General features: G+C 37.0%; 1 protein-coding gene across 4 annotated transcripts in view; it reads left to right on the top strand.

The window, feature by feature from the left end:
• Positions 1-19,320, top strand: part of CPS1 (carbamoyl-phosphate synthase 1) — a 136,862-nt gene that overhangs the window by 23,981 nt on the left and 93,561 nt on the right. For all 4 annotated transcript variants that reach the window (XM_046018352.1, XM_046018349.1, XM_046018351.1 and 1 more), the window contains exons 3-6: positions 11,107-11,216; positions 14,780-14,924; positions 16,242-16,331; positions 18,470-18,526. In XM_046018352.1, coding sequence (XP_045874308.1) covers positions 11,107-11,216; positions 14,780-14,924; positions 16,242-16,331; positions 18,470-18,526 — 402 coding nt within the window. The remainder of the gene's footprint in view (positions 1-11,106; positions 11,217-14,779; positions 14,925-16,241; positions 16,332-18,469; positions 18,527-19,320) is intronic.

Consider the following 19,320-nt stretch of genomic DNA (forward strand, 5'->3'; position numbering starts at 1 on the left):
TTAGAAAAACCGTAATAGGGGCGCCTGGATGGCTCAGCGGGTTAAAGCCTCTGCCTTCAGCTCAGGTCATGATCCCGGGTCCTGGGATCGAGCCCCGCATCGGGCTCTCTGCTTAGCGCAGAGCCTGCTTCCTCCTCTCTCTCTGCCTGCCTCTCTGCCTACTTGTAATCTCTCTCTGTCAAATAAATAAATCTTTAAAAACAAAACAAAACAAAACAAAACAAAAAAAAAAACCGTAATATCAGCATGTGAATAACATCCAGAATCACATGATGGCCCATATTTCTGTGTGTTCACCAAGTATAGTGTGATTCCATTACTGTGTGAACAACCGTGGGCCATTTCTGGGAGGGTATAAAAGTGAATCGGACATTGGATTTTCTGTCTCAGAAGTCACGATCTAGCAGAGTAGCAGAGTAACTGAAGCAATTAAAACAGAAGGTAACACTAACAGTACACACATGCAGTGAGAGCACGGGAAAACCCGTCGTTAATTCGGACTTGGGGGATCTTTGAAGACATATTACGAGCCAGGCTAAGAAGGATAACCAGGGCAGAAACAGGCAAAGAGGAGACATTTATGCACAAAGTCTAGAGAGGTGGAGAGTTTAAGGGATTCCATATAGGGAATGGGCCAGATGAGGGGACTTGGAGTGTTAACTGGGGAATGTGAAGGTTAAGTGTTTTGCAATAGATGTTTAAGAAAGATAGCCTTTAACTTCACTGCACGGGATAGGTAGAAGCAGGGAGAGTCTGGAGACAGAGGGAACAATTGGGAGCCAATAATAAATGATGATGGAGATTTTTCTCTTGGGTGGTGACAAAATCCAATGTAGTATGGAGTTAGTTCTCAAAGCAAATAAGCGACAAACTACGAGTTATTAACAGTCATTGTGAATTATTAGGTACTACGTGATGAGGTGGAACTGTTTTATTTTATTTTATTATTTTTTTGCAGTAAGAGTACTTAACACGAGATCCAACCTCTTAAAAGATTTTTAACTGTACAGCGCAGTGTTAGGAACAATGTTGTACAGCAGATCATTAGAACTTACTCATCTTAAACATTTGAGACTTTATGTCTGTTGGTTAGTAACTCCCATTTCCCATTCTTCCCCTGGCCCCTGGCAACCACATTTCTTCTTTCTGATTCTATGCGTTCGACTATTTCAGGTATCTTATGTGAGTGGAATCATGCAGTATTTGTCTTTCTGTGACTGGCTTACTTCACTTAGCATACTGTTCTCAAGATCCATCCATGTTGCCATATATGACAGGATTTCCTTCCTTTTTTAAAGCTGAGTAATATTCCATTGTACGTATATGCTACATTTTCTTCATCTACTCATCTGTTGATGGATATTTAAGTTGCTTCCATACTTTGACTATTGTGAATAGTGCTACAATGAAGATGAAGTTCTACTATCTCTCTGAGATCCTGAATTCAATTCCTTGGGTAAATATCCAGAGGTAGGATTGCTGGCTTATATGTTAGTTCAGTTTTACTTTTTTTGGAAAAATCTCCATACCACTTCCCATAGTGGCTACATCATTTTGAATTCCCATTAACAGTGGAATTATTTTTAATTGCAGTAGTAATTATTTAAGTAACTTTATTATCTAGCCTGTAGGACCAGATGTGATTTGAAAGTTATTCCCAAGGGATGTTAGGAAAAGATGCCAAAGAGAGAGACCCTGAAACTCCAACATCTTACTATTAGTCTTAATATCATTGAATTTGAAAGATTTGTAAAACCAACTGCTACTAGAAAAGTATCGAATTAGAAATCTAAATTTTATAAAAGAGTTCAGCCAAACATAAGACAAATGAAATAAGAATTCACAATGTGGTGAAAAGTAAAAACTTGTATTAAGTATAAAATGAAAAATAGGTGTTTATTTTCAGTATTAAATTTTACAATTTTCTCTATTAAAGGAAATAATGGAGAAGATCATATGGAAGAGAGTGCATGCTTTCCTTTTTTCTGTTATAGTGAATTCATTATCATTTAGCAGTACTAACGGTTAGTAGATTATCTGCGTGAAGTGATTTTACTAAAGTGTGAATAAAGCTTAAGTATGATAACGACTTTATAAAAAGGAATTGCTCTACCCATTTGCATCTCTAGTTGGTGGAATATGGAAGAGAAAAATACTGTGAAAGCAGCTGTTCTTTTTTAAATTAATTAATTAATTTATTTTTATTTCTTTTCAGCATAACAGTGTTCATTATTTTTGCACCACACCCAGTTCTCCATGCAACATGTGCCCTCACGAATACGCACCACCTTGTTCCCCCAACCTCCCCCACTCCGCCCCTTCTAGACCCTCAGGTTGTTTTTCAGAGTCCATAGTCTCTCATGGTTCACCTCCCCTTCCAATTTCCCTCAACTTCCTTCTCCTCTCCATCTCCCCATGTCCTCCATGTTATTTGTTATGCTCCACAAATAAGTGAAACCGTATGATAATTGACTCTCTCTGCTTGACTTATTTCACTCAGCATAATCTCTTCCAGTCCCGTCCATGTTGCTACAAAAGTTGGGTATTCATCTTTTCTGATAGAGGCATAATACTCCATCGTGTATATGGACCACATCTTCCTTATCCATTCGTCCGTTGAAGGGCATCTTGGTTCTTTCCACAGTTTGGCGACCCTGGCCATTGCAAAGCAGGTGTTCTTTATTCTCTTAACTAGTCTCCCAGGTAATAAGTCACACGGAGTTAAAAGACAGCTGTACATTGCCCATTGTTTCTTACCTTTGTGAGCAGTACTTAAGAGGAATAGTTAAAATATGACTTGCATTCTGCAAGCCAATTATGTTACAGTGAAACAAAACTAGATTTATGTAGCTTCTTTGCCACCTGATTGCCATTCATTCAAATATTCATTCATTCATTCATTCATTCAGCCAGTCAGTATTTGCAAGGTACTCTCTACTGGTGTGATTTTAGGGTATAATGATACTTTCTCTTCAATCTCTATATCTAGAATCAATACATAAATAAGACACAGTATTCAAATAGACAGCAGTCTGAATATCATCTTTATTACTGCTAAAGCTGTTTAGAAAACAAGGCCCAGATCTGTAACAAAAGATGTTTCTTTTAACTCCTTTCCCTGAGTCAAGTGTATACACTCACAGCTGCACCTCTTCCATCTTGATTTACAACTGAGAACAGGTTTCTTTGAAAAGAGAGTTAAGAAGGGCTAAGCCAGTCTTGCTCAATTCCATTTCCCAAAGTCACCGATCATTACTCTTACTTTTACTCTGTGGACTGGGATTAAATGAGCTTTCCAAAGTCTCTGAAAATTAGCTTCATGGACCAAAGTATGAATTCAGGGAGGAATAAAATGGTTTCTCCAATCACCTACTATGTGCCAGACATTGTGTTATGTGCTGGTGATGCTGTGTTGGACAGACAAAGCAGACTCTCTGTCCTTGATGTTGTCTGGTGTTGCCTATAATCTTATTGGAGAAATTAGTCATATACTTGGTTATGGGGCAGTAAATAATAAGTGACACTTTTTGTTTAGTCTTAACTTGCGAAGGGACAAGTCTTCTACTGCTTCTTCGATTAATGCACAAAGATGATCAAACTTGGGTTTCTAACCAGTGGTAGGGCTCAGGTAGGTAGAAAGAAGGGAAGGCAGAGATGAGGGTGAGAACTTGGGCATACCTAAATCTCTATGGCTCTTTAAGGCTTGTTTTTCTGACAAAGTCTCCAAAGGCATCTGTAGAGTTGACCTTTAATACACTACAGTTAGTCACATTTATAAAACCAAAACCAAAACTAAGCAAACAAAAAACAAACCAAAAAACCAGTGAAATCCATATTTTATCAGGAAGTGGGAGGAGAGAAAGCCAAATGGTGAATGGTGGGAGAAATGGTCAAAATTGCTCTCTCCAACCCAACTGCATTTATATTACCTCTGCTTCTCTTCCACAGAGCACAGTTTTATTCATTCATTCATTTATTTATTTAATTTCAATTAATTAACATACAATGCATTATTAATTTCAGAGGTAGAGGACAATGATTTATCAGTCTTATATAATACCCAGTGCTCATTACATCATGTGCCTTCCTTAATGTCCATCATCCAGTTACCCCCTATTCCCACCCTTTTCCCCTCCAGCAATCCTCAGTTTGTTTCCTACGATTAAGAGTCTCTTATGGTTTGTCTCTCTCTGATTTTGTCTTTTTTTTTTCTCTCTTCCCCTGTGATATTCTGTTTTGTTCCTTAAATTCCACATATGAGTGAGATGATATGATAATCAGAGAGTACAGTTTTAAATAGTCCCTAATAGATAGGGCTGTGCACAGATTGGTATGGATGTGGTCAACATCGAAGAAGTAACTGACCATAGTCTATGAATTTTTTTCCTTATAATAGTTGCCTTTTCTCCAGAATTCTACCCCCTCTATACTTAAAATAATTCCTCACCTGGTTAGATGGAAAATTATACTTACGCTTATCCTGAAATACCTATATAACTTATATATTTACAATATATAGTTGTTTTATTTTTCAAGTCTGTGATCTAGGCATTTGGCAAACCAATGTGACTGACCTTATTGAAATGAGATTTCTAGCTAGATGCTTCTTGTTCTGCTGCCCCTTGTGCTAAGGTTATTTTCCTTGTTACATTTAGGGGATGATGCTTGTTTGGGTTGATAAATGATATTGAGTGGCGAAAAGGGATTGATTTACATTCCATTAATAAAAGCAGTATAAATATCTCTTAACTGCTAATCTGAAGATGGGTACAGATATAACCCAAAATTTCTTTGTTATATTTCATCATTTTATTGTTAATTTGGTTGAGTCAATATGAATAAAAGCAACTAACAACAACATGTAACTAGTCCTTTGACTTTGAGGCACTTAAAAATCTAAAATTAGATAGTGAATTAAAAGTTAAGATTTTTTATTGGCTATGATCTTGAGATTTGAAGAATATTCTTATAATTTCATATGCATTTAATTAGTGATGAAGAATTACACTATAATGAAAATGAGTACTCAATTAAAATTAGGCCACTAAGTGGATCCTGTCACACATGGAATTTAATTTTCATGAAGATTTTACTAAGACAAGTTATTAGAATATTAGTCAAAGACACAGAGGGGAAAAAGTAAAATGAAGAACTTTAAGGACATGTGAAAAGAATTGAGACCGTTCATCCCAGGTCATCAACAACAGCAACAAAGCAAGGAAAAATCCAAAGTAGCCATCTGCAAATAATGCTCATATAAGTATTTACATTTTGGAGAATAGTTGTTCTCCATGTGTAATGAGAGCAAACCAGACTAAAATCCTTCATAATTCTACCAAGCAGGGGTCAGAGTAAACTCACTTCAGAATTTATTGCATGCTTCCATTGCTCTACAATGACTGACAAAGAGATAGGCAGCAGCCAGTTAGACTCCAATTTCTACTTGAGTAAGGTGGGTAATAATACATGTTTATTCACCTAATTTTGGTGATCAAGAAGTAAATAGCTTTCAGTGCACAAAATAACTTTGATACCTTTGAGTTCACCTTACCCTACACCTTTCACTTGAATCTGCTGTGACAAATTCATATTTTAACACCTGAGAACAATAAGAGAAATGTAAAATAGTTTTTCTTCAAGATTCATTTGCATAAATTATTTTAAAAATTAAATAGAATAAAACAGAATTTTCTTTGCGTACCCGTATATTTTAGAATATATTCATTCTTTGTCTATGTTTGCAAAGTGAAATAGGGAATGAAACAGTTTGTTAAGTAATTCAAGCACCGTCAGCCTCTTTCATGTGAAATGCCTAGTAAACTGAATTTTGAATTATCATGATATTTGTCTTAGCTCTGCACAACACGTATTTGTACACTTACGTACAGCACACTCACTATGCTTGTGCGGGTATGACCATCCACTGATCTTTCCCTTCTTCGCCCCTTGTCTCCCTCAATGCTATTCATATCTCTTTTCCAACACAACATAGTATCTCCACTTGATGGGACTAAATTAAACATATTACAGAAAGGCATTCTTGGTTAAACGTAACAGAAAGGCAACTCAAAACAAGTATTTGCTTATTTTTAAATTCATACCTTGGACAAACTGAAAGCTGAATAATAATGATAAAAATAGTAACAATTTCTGGTATTATGTTATTTTCTTCATATTGACACTCAGTGAATCTTTATTCATGCAACAAAAATTGAATAATTGTCTACTCTGTTCAGACCTAATACTCTGCCCACATTAAGTTTGTTTTCCAGGGCGATAAGGCAGGGAGGCAATGACGACTATGAAGGAAGAGCAGATAGAGCATGGGGGTGGGGGGGGTGAGGGGTCGGAGGAGTGGGGAGTGGTAGGGGTGGGGGGTGGGAGGGGACAATATTTTCATTTTAGATAAGAGGGAGGAGATACGACTCACCAAGAAGATGGATGACATTTGAGCAGACTTGAAGGCATCTTCTTTTTCTTCCTTTAAAAAAAAATATTTGTTTATTTATTTGGAGAGAGAGCAAGCAAGCACAAGTGGGAGGGGCAGAGGGGGAGGGAGAGAGAATCTCCAGCAGACTGCACTAAGCACAAAGTCTGACACAAGGCTTGATCTCACGACCCTGAGATCAAGACCACAGCCCAAACCAAGAGCCAGATGCTTAACCAACTGAGCCACACGGGCATCCCTTGAAAAAGCCTTTAAATTTTGGGCTTTAAATTCAAAATTTGACATGAATTTCTTTCATAAAATTTTATTTTAATTACTTAAAGCATAGATAGAAAAGAAAGGGCAAATTCTTTTTATTAAAGAAAAATCTCCCAAAGGAAAGGATATTTTATTTATCTTTGTTATCTCCAGGTGCTTTAGTGATATTCTTCTGGAGGTTTCTTCTTTACTATTCAGTCACATATCTAGACCTTTTGCTAAATGGAGAGTCTGGGGACATTTGTCCATGTATTTCAAGAGCCTAGTGTGGGATTTGGCACATGGTAGGAGCTCAATGAGTTTTGACCTGAATGTGTAAGCAGTCTTCTTGACACATATATTTTTATTAAACAAATAGGGACCATGTCATGATAGAGGTCCTTTACCCAGTAGAATTCATATTTATATATCCTTTGGTTACTTTTCCTGACATTGTATGAGTGTACAGGCTTCTCTTCTGTAAGGTTTCCTTTGTACTTTCAGCACTCAAAGTATTAAAGGGCTCTGGCAGTAGGCACTTAAATTATCCCTTAATGGTACAATCTAATTCCTAGGCTATGGACCTCTTTCTACCAGGACGAGGCTACTAAAGTATCTTACAATAGTCACAAGGTGATTTCTTTTGGACTCATTGGAATGAAATAGCATTTGGGGAACTATTAGCTAGAAGAGGGGATACCAAATAATAGCTCTTTGTTCAGAGTTCCTCTATCAATTCATAGATAAGTCAATTGACACTCATCATTTTAAACTCATCAGAGGCCCATGTAGTTAAGTGGAGTATAAAGGGTATCATAGGCTATAAACAGAAGCCTTGTAACAATATAATGTGTAATGGGAAAGAGGATTGGAAGATCTATAAAAACCGCCAAAAAGAACAAAAAATATAATTAAAGGATCAAAAAGACATATTGAACACAATCTCAGGGACTATTTCAGGCAACAGTAAATGTCTCTTCAAGTATATCTTTAAAAGACTGAAAGTAAAGTAGAAATCTCGTCCCGTGGAGAGAGAAAGAAAAATGCCAAATAGAATTGTGGGAACAGGCTAACAAGAATTGGATTTGCTTATGTTAATTTTTACCTTTCTTTAAAATAATTAGATGGTGTCTAACCCAGAGATCAGACAATTTGAAATTCTTAGATGAGAAAAGGGAAAAAAAGTAAAAAAGTAAACAATGATATTTTAGGCAGGGATGGCTTCGAGTAGGATAGATAAACTGATGGGTAGAAAACAGCAGAAATTTGTAGTTTGTAGCCGTTTTGCCAACTAAGTCCAGTTATTTTAGGTTCTATCAAAGTTACGTATTATTTAGGAAGATGTTTTCTTTCCTCCTTCCATTTTGTGAAAGCATGTAGGTTACACATGACTTCCTCAAGAACAGAAAATAATACTTTTAGGAGAAAATACTTTTTTGACAGTGAATTTTCATTACTTGGACCAAAGAGTTTTCACCTAGTGAAACATGTCAGAGCTACCTAGGGAATTTTCCCATTAAAAATATCCCTACCGAGAACCATCACCATAGACATTTGATTAGCTTGTAATAATCTTTAACAATACACTGAAGATTATCACTCTTATTTCCTAAAATCATCAACCCCTGTCTTAAATCGTAAGTAAACAATAGTAAATTAAAATAAAATGCAAAATAAGAAAATCTTGCTATGAGAAGAAGGGACATGCAAAGTTGATTTCCTATACACAGAAGCAGAATCAGAACTTGACGTCACTCATACTACATTAATTGCTTTTTGTGGTTTCCTTTGTGCCAAGTAATTCTAAAAGCTTTTTTTAAAAAAAATCTATATTTAGTTAACATACACTGTATTATTAGTTTTAAGGGTAAAATTTAGTGATTCATCAGTTGCATATGATACCAAGTACTCATTCCATCAATTGCCTTCCTTAATGCCCATCACCCAATTATGCCATCTCCCCCTCCCCCAGCAGCCCTCAGTTGTTCCCTATAGTTAAGAGTCTCTTATGGTTGTCTCCCTCTCTGTTTTCATCTTATTTTATTTTTCCTTCCTTCCCCTATGTTCATCTGTTTTGTTTCATATATTCCAAAAGCTCTTTTCGTTTAGTTGCTAAAAGGATAAACCATAACTATTCAAAGATAGAGTATTAAGCTTGAGATCTCGAACACTAGTTCCAAGGCTATACATGAAACAAAACTGTCTCAAAGATTATCTGATGAGCCAAGTAAAGAACAATATTCTTTTGGCTAACTCTGCCACACATATGGACTTGCACACAGAAACACATACGTGTGCAGTCCGGCACTTTGTTTAATCTACCTCAGAAATATAAATTTGAAATCCATGCATTGTGCCTCCAATTTGGAAAACACAGAACTTTCCTGTTGAAATAAGTATCTTAAACATATCCATTTTATTAGGAAATGCTGAATTATTTTGTGTGTAAATATAAGTTCGTGTGTATGCATACCCTCACATAAATAATACTTAGGCACAGATTATATTGGTTTAAAGATGATCAAACACTACTTTATACATTAAAGAGCAGTTATTCAGACTTTTTTTTTTTTAAAGATTTTATTTATTTATTTGACAGAGAGAGATCACAAGTAGACAGAGAGGCAGGCAGAGAGAGAGAGAGGGAAGCAGGCTCGCTGCTGAGCAGAGAGCCCGATGCGGGACTTGATCCCAGGACGCTGAGATCATGACCCGAGCCGAAGGCAGCGGCTCAACCCACTGAGCCACCCAGGCGCCCCAAGAGCAGTTATTCAAATGCCAAAAGATTTGTGTACTTTGTACCTAAAAGAGGCATTGCATTTCTACAGAGAAGACTACTATAGAAAAATAATCAAGTTTTTCCACTTTAACACCCGAAAAGCTGAGTACATGTTGCAAATCTAAAGGAGTGTGGTAACAAAGGTCTAGAAATCACTTACCGAGCTTCTGCTGTTTATCAAGTTTGGAGTGTGTGTGTGTGTGTGTGTGTGTGTGTTTGTGTGTGGTGGGAGTGGGGGTGAATGGCAGGGTACGAAAGGATTAGACACAATGAGAGCAGTCCTAAAAATGTGAGCGAAAGAAAGTAGAGAATTCCTGTGCTTCTCTAAAGGGTTGCACTTAATCCTTGCAGAAAGAACAGCACGCTGATCTCCCTTACTCCAACCATTTTAGCTTATGGCCGAATGTATTTCATATCCCTACCAATTTGCCCTAACCCCTGAATATTTCAAAGGAAATTTCAGATATCATAAATATCATAGTATTTTATCCTTAAGTATTTAAATATACATCTTTTTAAAAAAGGACTCTTAAATATTAGCACAATGGTATCTTCAATCTTAAAAAAAAACTATGCCAAAATTAATAAAGTTTCCTCAATTCTTGCAGAGATGTTTTTCTTTACAGTTATTCTTAAAGATCACATTCCACTAATTTTGCCCTGTGGTTTCTTACCGAGTCTATATTTTGCCTCCCAAAGTATACTTTAACACATTTCTTTCTTCCCTAACTTCTCTGGAAATGAAATTTGACATAAATTGTTTCAACAATAGCATTTAGAGTATTTTCAAAGAGTAGCTGATGCCTGCTTCATAGATAAGTTTCTCTCATTGTCCCTCTTAGCCAAGGATTGTATAAAAGCTGTTCAAAGATTAGTGTGAAGTGTCAAATTCAGAATGCCGTATATTCTAAAGAGGGAACCAGACATGGATATAAATAATTCTACTAAAAAATATAATATGATCTATTTTTAGATATTTCATACTGCTTGCTTTTGTATCAGTATTAATTGAGTGATAAAGTTTTGACTCCTTTATGATCATAAAGCTGGTGTGGAGGGACGGCCCTTGGGACAACTCCATCAAGCATAAGAACTCTCAAAAAAAAAAAAAAGAAAGAAAGAAAGAAAGAAACACAAGAGCACTCTGGAACACTCTGGGGGATTTGATGGATAATCTTTAAGATTCCTTCTAGCTCTAAACCCCAGAGTAATGATGAGCTGTATGGTACGATACACAAAGTTTTTGCAAACTCATGAACTTCCCTTAAAGCTATCCTTGAGCAAAGCTATGGAATATTAAGGGGAAAAAGATAGACACACAGAATTTCAGCTCAACTGAAGTATTTCTGGATTGTCAATAATTCTACAAGTAGACTTAGAATAGACAATGTATCAACATGCTTCAGTTCCTCTTGCAAGCGAAACAAAATAAAATGCCTGCCAGTGACAATAGCCATACATCTGAAGAAAAGTGACGAGGAGCAGGAGAGAAACTCCAAATGTAGGCAGTATGGTTTCATCACATATACCGGACGTTTATTTAATGAGTGTGTGAGCTTGTGTATTGTACCTTTGGATATTTTTCAACGTGTTGTGCCTCATATTTTGTATTCTGCTCAGATTCATGCGTCTGTTTCTTTAGGCACAGACAGCACACATTGTCCTGGAAGATGGAACTAAGATGAAAGGTTACTCCTTCGGCCATCCATCCTCTGTCGCTGGTGAAGTGGTTTTTAACACGGGCCTGGGAGGGTGAGTAATGCGCGGGCTCCAAGGTTTTCTTCTTCTTCTATGTAGAGGACTAACTAGATTATCTTAGTCATGGTGGAAAGCTGAAATCATCACATCATGTTAAGACTATACGTTGTCCTGCCGTTGTCCTGTGCTCTAATTCATCTCTTCCAGCATAGATAACAAACTCATCCCTACCTTGGTAAATGAAAGAGAACATGGACACTGGTTTTCCCCTGAAAATAAGGCATAAAATTAATTCTAGAAACCTAGAGCCCAAGGTCACAAGTCATATGAGATTACTTAAATGGCTTCTGTCAGGGAAGGTATGGATATGATTTTTTTTTAAAGATTATATTTATTTATTTGACAGAGATCACAGGTAGGCAGAGAGGCAGGCAGAGAGAGAGGAAGGGAAGCAGGCTCCCTGCTGAGCAGAGAGCCTGACGCAGGGCTCGATCCCAGGACCCTGGGATCATGACCTGAGTGAAAGGCAGCGGCTTTAACCCACTGAGCCACCCAGGCGCCCCGGGTATGGATCATATCGTATCCTTAATCATATCTGATTAAGGTAAAAATCGGAGCAGGGAAAGGATGGATAGCACACTCCAGTGCCTTTGCTTTAGTGAAGTTAAGAATCAACCTTGCAGATCTGATACGAAGTGCTATAAGGAGCTGAGAAAGTTCTTGGGTATTCCGTGTAATTTCACACACTAGTAAGAAAGGTGAAATAACAGATCCGTTTATTGTCTTAAAGTAATCAAAGGGAGAGCAGGTTCATTGATCTGATGGTTCCAAAATTTATCAATTGAGATCCAAGTCAGTGTTTAAGCTCTGCTAATAGGTGTGCAGCAAAAAGATCAGAGAGCCTGCAGAAATCACGTAGTTGTCCTTATCGACCAACAAATGGTTGTTCTCTGGGAACCAGGAGGCTGAAGTTCTGGTCTAATTTTCAATGCTAACAGATTATGCGATATTGGGAAAATCACTTAACCTTTCTGAATCCTAGTTTCCATATATAAAATGAGGGACCTGGATTAGACAGTAATTTATAGCTGGGATTAAAAAAAAAAACCTATGAGTCCTTTAAAAAAATATGACTGGGTGATTTCAAGAGGTTTCCCTTAGAGAGTCAATTGACTAAACTTCTTTGGAGTATTTGACAAATTCTTTAGGAAAATTCCGTTAACCTTACACAGACAAAGAGATGTTGGGTTAACTGATACGGAAGTTATTAACTGATGAAACTTCCATTATATTATTAACATATATTCTTCTCTAAACTCTTGGCTCTGTCTGAAATGAAGAATATTAGGTGGGTTTTAAAATAGTTCCACTGGTGAGAACATTAAATTACAGTGTATGAAAGCTGTTTGCAAAGTTTTGCTTCACCAGGCAATTATTTAAGCTTTCCGACAGCACTAATTACTATCTGTGTTAATATACCTGCCAACAAACAACTGTTTAATATAGATCAGAATGATGGAGGGTACTGGAGTTTTCTTCTCTGTGATAGATTATGGGTAATAAATCTTGTCACATCACAAAAGTCAAACAGGACCTGATGGATTAATTTGCTTCTAACACTGCAGTTCTCTAGGACAAGCTGTATTTATTCACTTGCGGAGAGAGTATTGTAAGCATATGTTTAAAGGGAATGGTCAGTTCTTTTATGGAGAGAAAGAAGAAAGGGAAGTAAAATTAAATTAATTAAAGATGTTTTTGATGTAGGAAAAGGCATTCATTAATAAGATTAGTCCACAGATCCTATTTTCCATTGAGAATTGTTGCTTTCATTCATTGTGTGTCTCGCTCAGTAAGGTGGCTGATAATTAAAGGGGTTATTTTGTTTTTCATCTTCAAGAAATGCATTTATATTGTGTGTAAGCCTTGGTTAAAAAATTATCAGTTCCTGACAGGTGAGAGGCATCTGAGAAATTAGCTGATGGAGGTGTGAATAAATATTACAGCACTCTAGTCTCCTCAGGGGTTGGAGAGCTGAAAGACTAAGTGTTTTGTTGACAAAAGTAGTTCTGGGAGGAGTTTGTCTGGATGGGATTGAAGAATTTATGTTGACTATTGCCTGAGTTGAACTTTATTGGTTTCAAGGTTGTTGATTCTGTCCCCCTCAGCACCTAGATTCATTATCAGTAGTAATCCACAAGAAAGATTTGGTTTAACTCTTTCTGCAGAAAGTGAAAATGTGAGCGGGGGTCGGGGGGGTGGGGGGAAGCCTCACTTACACTGTATTCCAGGGCATGGAATAGCTACAGATAACTCCTGGTATTTACTGGAATAATGTTTCTTAATATTCAGAATAAGAGTGATATATATGCATATATATTATATATATATATATCATAAAATTGAGAATATGTCTTAACTTTAAAATGAAGATCTAATGCATTCCTCCCTAATTCTACGCCAATACTTTAAAATAGTTATTCGGAATCTTTTGATTTAGAAGTCAGAAGTGGTTCAGGGCAATTTTTGTGGGATTGGTTTTTTTTCTAAGTTGATAACTCTCAAACTTGTATACTTCTTTCTAAAACTGTTTTAAAAAACAAGTATATTGAGTAATTCTCTCAGGGAATATATGTATTCTTATTTTTCCCCTTCTCCAGACTTTAAAATAAAAACCCACAGCCTTTATATTTTTGGGCAATTCTGCCACAGAAATTAACTTAGTCATGTTAAATGTTGAATGAATTTTAATAAACATAGACACCCATGCAGTCACCAGCGATGTAATCAGGATAGTCTTCAGGGTCCTGAAAAGTATTTTTTAAAAAAACTTAAAAATTTTTGATAATTAATATTTTGGTGAAACTGGCAGCCCTTAATAGTAAATATCAGTTTGGATTCGTGTCTGGAAGGCAAGGGGAACTTCAGGATACCTGAAAACTTTAAATAGGACAATCTTTTAGAAATTCCTTCATTCTCTATGAAGGAATTTTTCAGGGAATTAAAAAGTTTAAGAAGTTTAGGGATTGAAGATTATATGAGAATATGCCTTAGTACTTACGAGTCAGTTTAGGTTAAAAGCAGAATCAGACCCGTAAATACAGAGAACAAACTGATGGTTGCCAAAGGGAAGGGGGGAGGGGGAGGATGGACAATTGGGGGAAGGGGAATGGAATGTACAGCCTTCCAGTTATGCAATGAATAAGTCACAGGAATAAAGAGCAAGCACCACAAAGGAAATACAGTGATGCTGTAATAATAGTCTTGTGTCATGACAGCTGGGAGCTATGTTTGTGGAGAACAGAGCATAACATATAGAGAAATTGAATCGCTATGTTGTACACCTAAAACTAATGTAACTTTGTGTGTCTGCTACACTCACATGAAAAAAAAAATTTTTAAAGGTCAGTTTGTCTTTTCATATCAGTCATATGATGGGATACATTTGTATATCCTATCATAAAATTTCTTTAGATTGACTAAAATCTAGATGCGACTTTATAGGATTTTAAATTAATGTTCTCTCATTTTCAAGGATTCAATAGTGTGTGTATGTAGATTATAGTTTTGTAGTTACAGACATTTTTTTTGGTTGGTAATTTTTTGTCTTCTTTCCTCAGGTACCCGGAAGCCATTACTGACCCTGCCTACAAGGGACAGATTCTCACCATGGCCAATCCCATTATTGGGAACGGTGGAGCTCCAGACACTGCCGCCCTGGATGGACTGGGACTTAGCAAGTATTTGGAGTCCGATGGAATTAAGGTAGTGCCAGTGATGACTATTTAAAAGGTCTCAGTTTGGGGCACCTAGCTGGCTCAGTCTCTAGAGCATGAGACTCTTGATCTCAGGGTTGTGAGTTCGAGCCCCACACTGGGCACGAAGTCTACTTTAAAAAAAAAATTAGTAAAAAGTCTCCGTTGGAGGGGGATAGTTGATTTATTTTTAAGAATCCAGGATGAGCAAAGTTTCTCCTCAATGCTGTAGGACAACCCGTTAAATTCGTGCTCTCAACCTTATTCCTGTGTATTATGGGAATAATTTTTAGCATGACATAATTTGGAATTTCATTTTTCATGGCACTTTGCATTTACTCTTAATGCCTTGGATGAAACTTGGCTTAATTTGGAAAGATGTTGTTATAAGTCTAAATGACAAGTATGCTACAAGAAATGGTGATGAATTACCTTTTAAAAGGTCTTTGGTAATCAACTCTATATCAAGTATTTGCCTTTTAATCTTATCCAATTTGGGGGTGAATAAAAGATAGCTTATATGCCAGTCTAAAAGTAAACACATTAAGTTTTCCTAATCAAGATAAATTTGGATAGTATTAAGAATGTGGACCATACAAACAATTAAAAAATGTATAATCCAAATTCATCACTCTATTTTTTTCCCACTGTATTTTTGAATGACCTGGACTGATCATTTAGCTGAATTCTATTTCTCACAATTTCCCCCATATATTCAGTCTCCTTTAAATGTAGATAGGAAATTATGTATCCTTTGTTTAATGTACAGGAAGATAATGTAATCTAATTATTAATTAGACTATTGGTAAATACCATGGAGAAAAAGTACCAGGGTGCTGACATGGGGGACCTAGCTTAGTCACAGGATTTGGCGAATGAGGTAAGACTATTCCTCGACATGGTAATTAAGGTGACAATAATGTTTTTTAAGAGAAAATTGTTGATCATCTTTTTTCTTCAAGTCTCCAGAATTTTAAGCCTTGAATCATTGGATATAATAATGCTTTTTAAAATTTTGTTAATTTTTTTAAGTGTTCCAAAATTCATTTTTTATGCACCACACCCAGTGCTCCATGCAATACGTGCCCTCCTTAATACCCACCACCAGGCTCACCCAACACCCCACCCCCTCCGCTCCAAAACCCTCAGTTTGTTTCTCAGAGTCCACAGTCTCTCATGGTTTGTCTCCCACTCTGATTTCCCCGAACTCCCTTCTCCTCTCCATCTCTCAAGCTTTTTTTTTTTTTTAAATTGCAAATAGACTCGTAAAACAAGTCACAAGAGTTGGATAATATTTTCTGCTCACCCCAACTCCCTGTCTTTCTAGGTTGCAGGTTTGCTGGTGCTGAATTACAGCAATGACTACCACCACTGGCTGGCTACCAAGAGTCTCGGGCAGTGGCTACAGGAAGAAAAGGTGAGAAATACCGGCTGACCTGTCTGGACCAATTCTCTTCTGTAATACTGAGGGCCACGCATTTTTAGTTTAATCCACTAGATGGCACTCACACAGGCTTGGTAGCATTTCTCTTTAGGGAAAGAGCCTAGAGAACATTTTAGATTTTTTTATTTTCTTGAACCACTTAATTTTCCCATCTCCTTATACCCACGATTGTGATATGTATAAGCTGGTCCTCGGACCAGCTTTACCGTTAATTAGCTGTGTGATTTTGTGCAGATCATGTAATCATACCATATTTTCTAAATCGTGAACTCTTACGAGGATAAACAGATTGCTGTTAAGTTTCTTTTGGCTTAAATATTATGACTCGATGACATATAATTAGATATAACCTATTTAAAGTGGTAATTGAAAAGTGTTATAAACCTTATCTTATACTTTCCTTAGCTTAAGTATTATTGTTCTAATCAAATAAGAGGATTCTCCTGGTTTGAACATCAGACGTACTTCAAGTTAAGGGACCTGCTATATTTGGCTTCATCTCCAATGTTGCCGTAGTTGTTTTCTGTTGCTTTGGAGCCTCTGACTGAAAGAATATTATTCTAAGAAAGCTCTGCCATACCAATGAGTGTCGACCTACTGAGGCTATATGTTGCTCCTTTCTGAAAATCAAAGAATCTTGATTTTGACTTCCCGGGTTTCATTTTTTTCTAAATTTTAAAGGGAAGAACAAGGCATCTATTTCACCTCCTGAGTCATTACTATTTCATTCTCAACCATTATCCGAATTTACCTCCATTACCTAGACAGCTAATTTTTGTAAAGGTCATTTAGGACACCCTTCTTTTAATGTTTCCTTTGTGTCACTAGGCAACTGATATTACAGCTGCTCTGTGTCAGAACTAATGGTTTGAGTATAAACTTCGTCCATGACTTGTTAGTTTGTTTTTAAAATGTGCTTTGAATCATCTTTCGTGATCACAGACACATAGACTAGAAGAGGGTTTAGGATAGGGACATCTGGGTGGCTCAGTTGGTTAAGCATCAGCCTTGGGTTCAGGTCATAACCCCAGGGTTCTGGAGTTAATCCCATGTCAGGCTCCCTGCCCTGCAGAAGGTCGGCTTCTCCCTCTGCCTCTCCTGCCCACCATTCTCTCAATCTCTCTCTCAAATAAATACATAAAATCATAAAAAAAAGGGTCTAAGATAGTAACCAGTTCACCTCCTTCTGTGTATAGGTGAGTAAAAACTCCTTGCTCAAACATCACTCAGACAAATGGTAGAAGAAAAGAAATTAGAACCTATTTTGCTGCTTCCTAACTCACTGTCCCTTAATTTTACCACATCTGTCTCTATCCAAACTACTCAAAGAAAAGAAAACGAATGGTTATATTGCCTAATCTCATAATCAGGTGGGAAATCTTATTAGAGCCTGACTACTTAATAAGCAACCTCAGAGGGGTGCCTGGGTGGCTCAGTGGGTTAAAGCCTCTGCCTTCGGCTCAGGTCATGATCCCAGGGTCCTGGGATCGAACCTCATGTCGAGCCTCACGTTGGGCTCTCTGCTCAGTGGGAAGCCTGTTTCCTCCTCTCTCTCTCTCTGCCTGCCTCTCTGTCTACTTGTGATCTCTGTCTGTCAAATAAATAAATAAAAAACATCTTTAAAAAAAAATAAGCATCCTCAGAAAAATGTGTTGAGTGTCTAGTAGGTAGCCAGAACATTTGGCTCCAAATGTGAATTTTCATATTATTTACATATCATTGCTTATGAAATTCACAAATTCCATTATTTATATATATAAATACATGTAATATATAAAAATATGTAACATTGCCTATTTACTATCCTGTAAAAAGAAACAATATGGTAGCAAAACATTGATGTTCAGAATTTCTCATTTTTTATTCTGAGGAAGGACCTGGGTATTAAGAGTCCTGTTCCCAAGTGGAACAGCAATTTACCGTGTCCTGACAACACAGTCACCCTGGGTCAGAGAAAAGAAGGAGGAGGGAAATTATTTACTGCTCAAGAAGATAGATGATGAAAAAAAAAAAAAAAGAAGATAGATGATGCTCAGTTTATAACTTGAAAACAATATGCTGGATCTAATTTCCTCCAATTTCACTGTCACTACAAATTCTTTTTCTTATAGGTCCCTGCAATTTATGGAGTGGATACAAGAATGCTGACCAAAATAATTCGGGATAAGGTATGATCATCATCTTTAGCCAACTCTATGTTTCTCTCTCTCTCTCTCTCTCCTTCTCTCTCTCTCTCTCTGTATACATATACATGGTTTATCTACTATATGCTCTATAAATTAAAAAATAGAATATATATTCTATTTTTTCTCAGTGCTTGAGGAATCCAACAATATGTGAAAGAACAAATCTGACCAATTTCTGTCATTTGGGCCTCTGTCATCTTGTTTTACTATTTCTGATTTGCAAAACTGAATACTTGAGTGGGCTGTTTGTTGCTGGGTGGACAGCCGATTATTGAGTGCCCACTGTGCGTTCACTATGCCAGAGAGTCGAGGCCTAAGTCAGCCCACGTGATAGGGCTAGTGAGCCTGGTGGAGAAGGTAATCAGGTGCATAACAGCTTTGCCTCAATTTAATACTGACCTGCTGGAAGAGGCAACCCAGGAAGTGTGTAGCATTAGTGCTCTTATTTGTTTAGTCTTCCTGGAGGGGTTATCTGTGAAATTAATGAGTTATATTTCATGGGTGTGTCTAATGAGCCCTGCATACGCTACCTCAATTGTATAGTCTTTCTTGAGACTGTACCAATGACCGAGGTGATAAAAGAGAAGTTTATCTTTTGCTTGCATATCTGATTGCTGAACAGTCTGACCCCTCCTTTTGAGAATATCTCATTACCATCTGCTTGCTTCTTCTGGTTGTAACAGGAGGGCACTAATTTTTCTTTTTTCTTATGTAAAACCTTCATATCCCAGAGCAGAAAGAAACTTTACCTCACTAATTTTAACTAAATTCCCCAA

The sequence above is a fragment of the Meles meles genome, chromosome 9 (genome assembly GCF_922984935.1).
Source record: "Meles meles chromosome 9, mMelMel3.1 paternal haplotype, whole genome shotgun sequence".
Taxonomy (NCBI): domain Eukaryota; kingdom Metazoa; phylum Chordata; class Mammalia; order Carnivora; family Mustelidae; genus Meles; species Meles meles.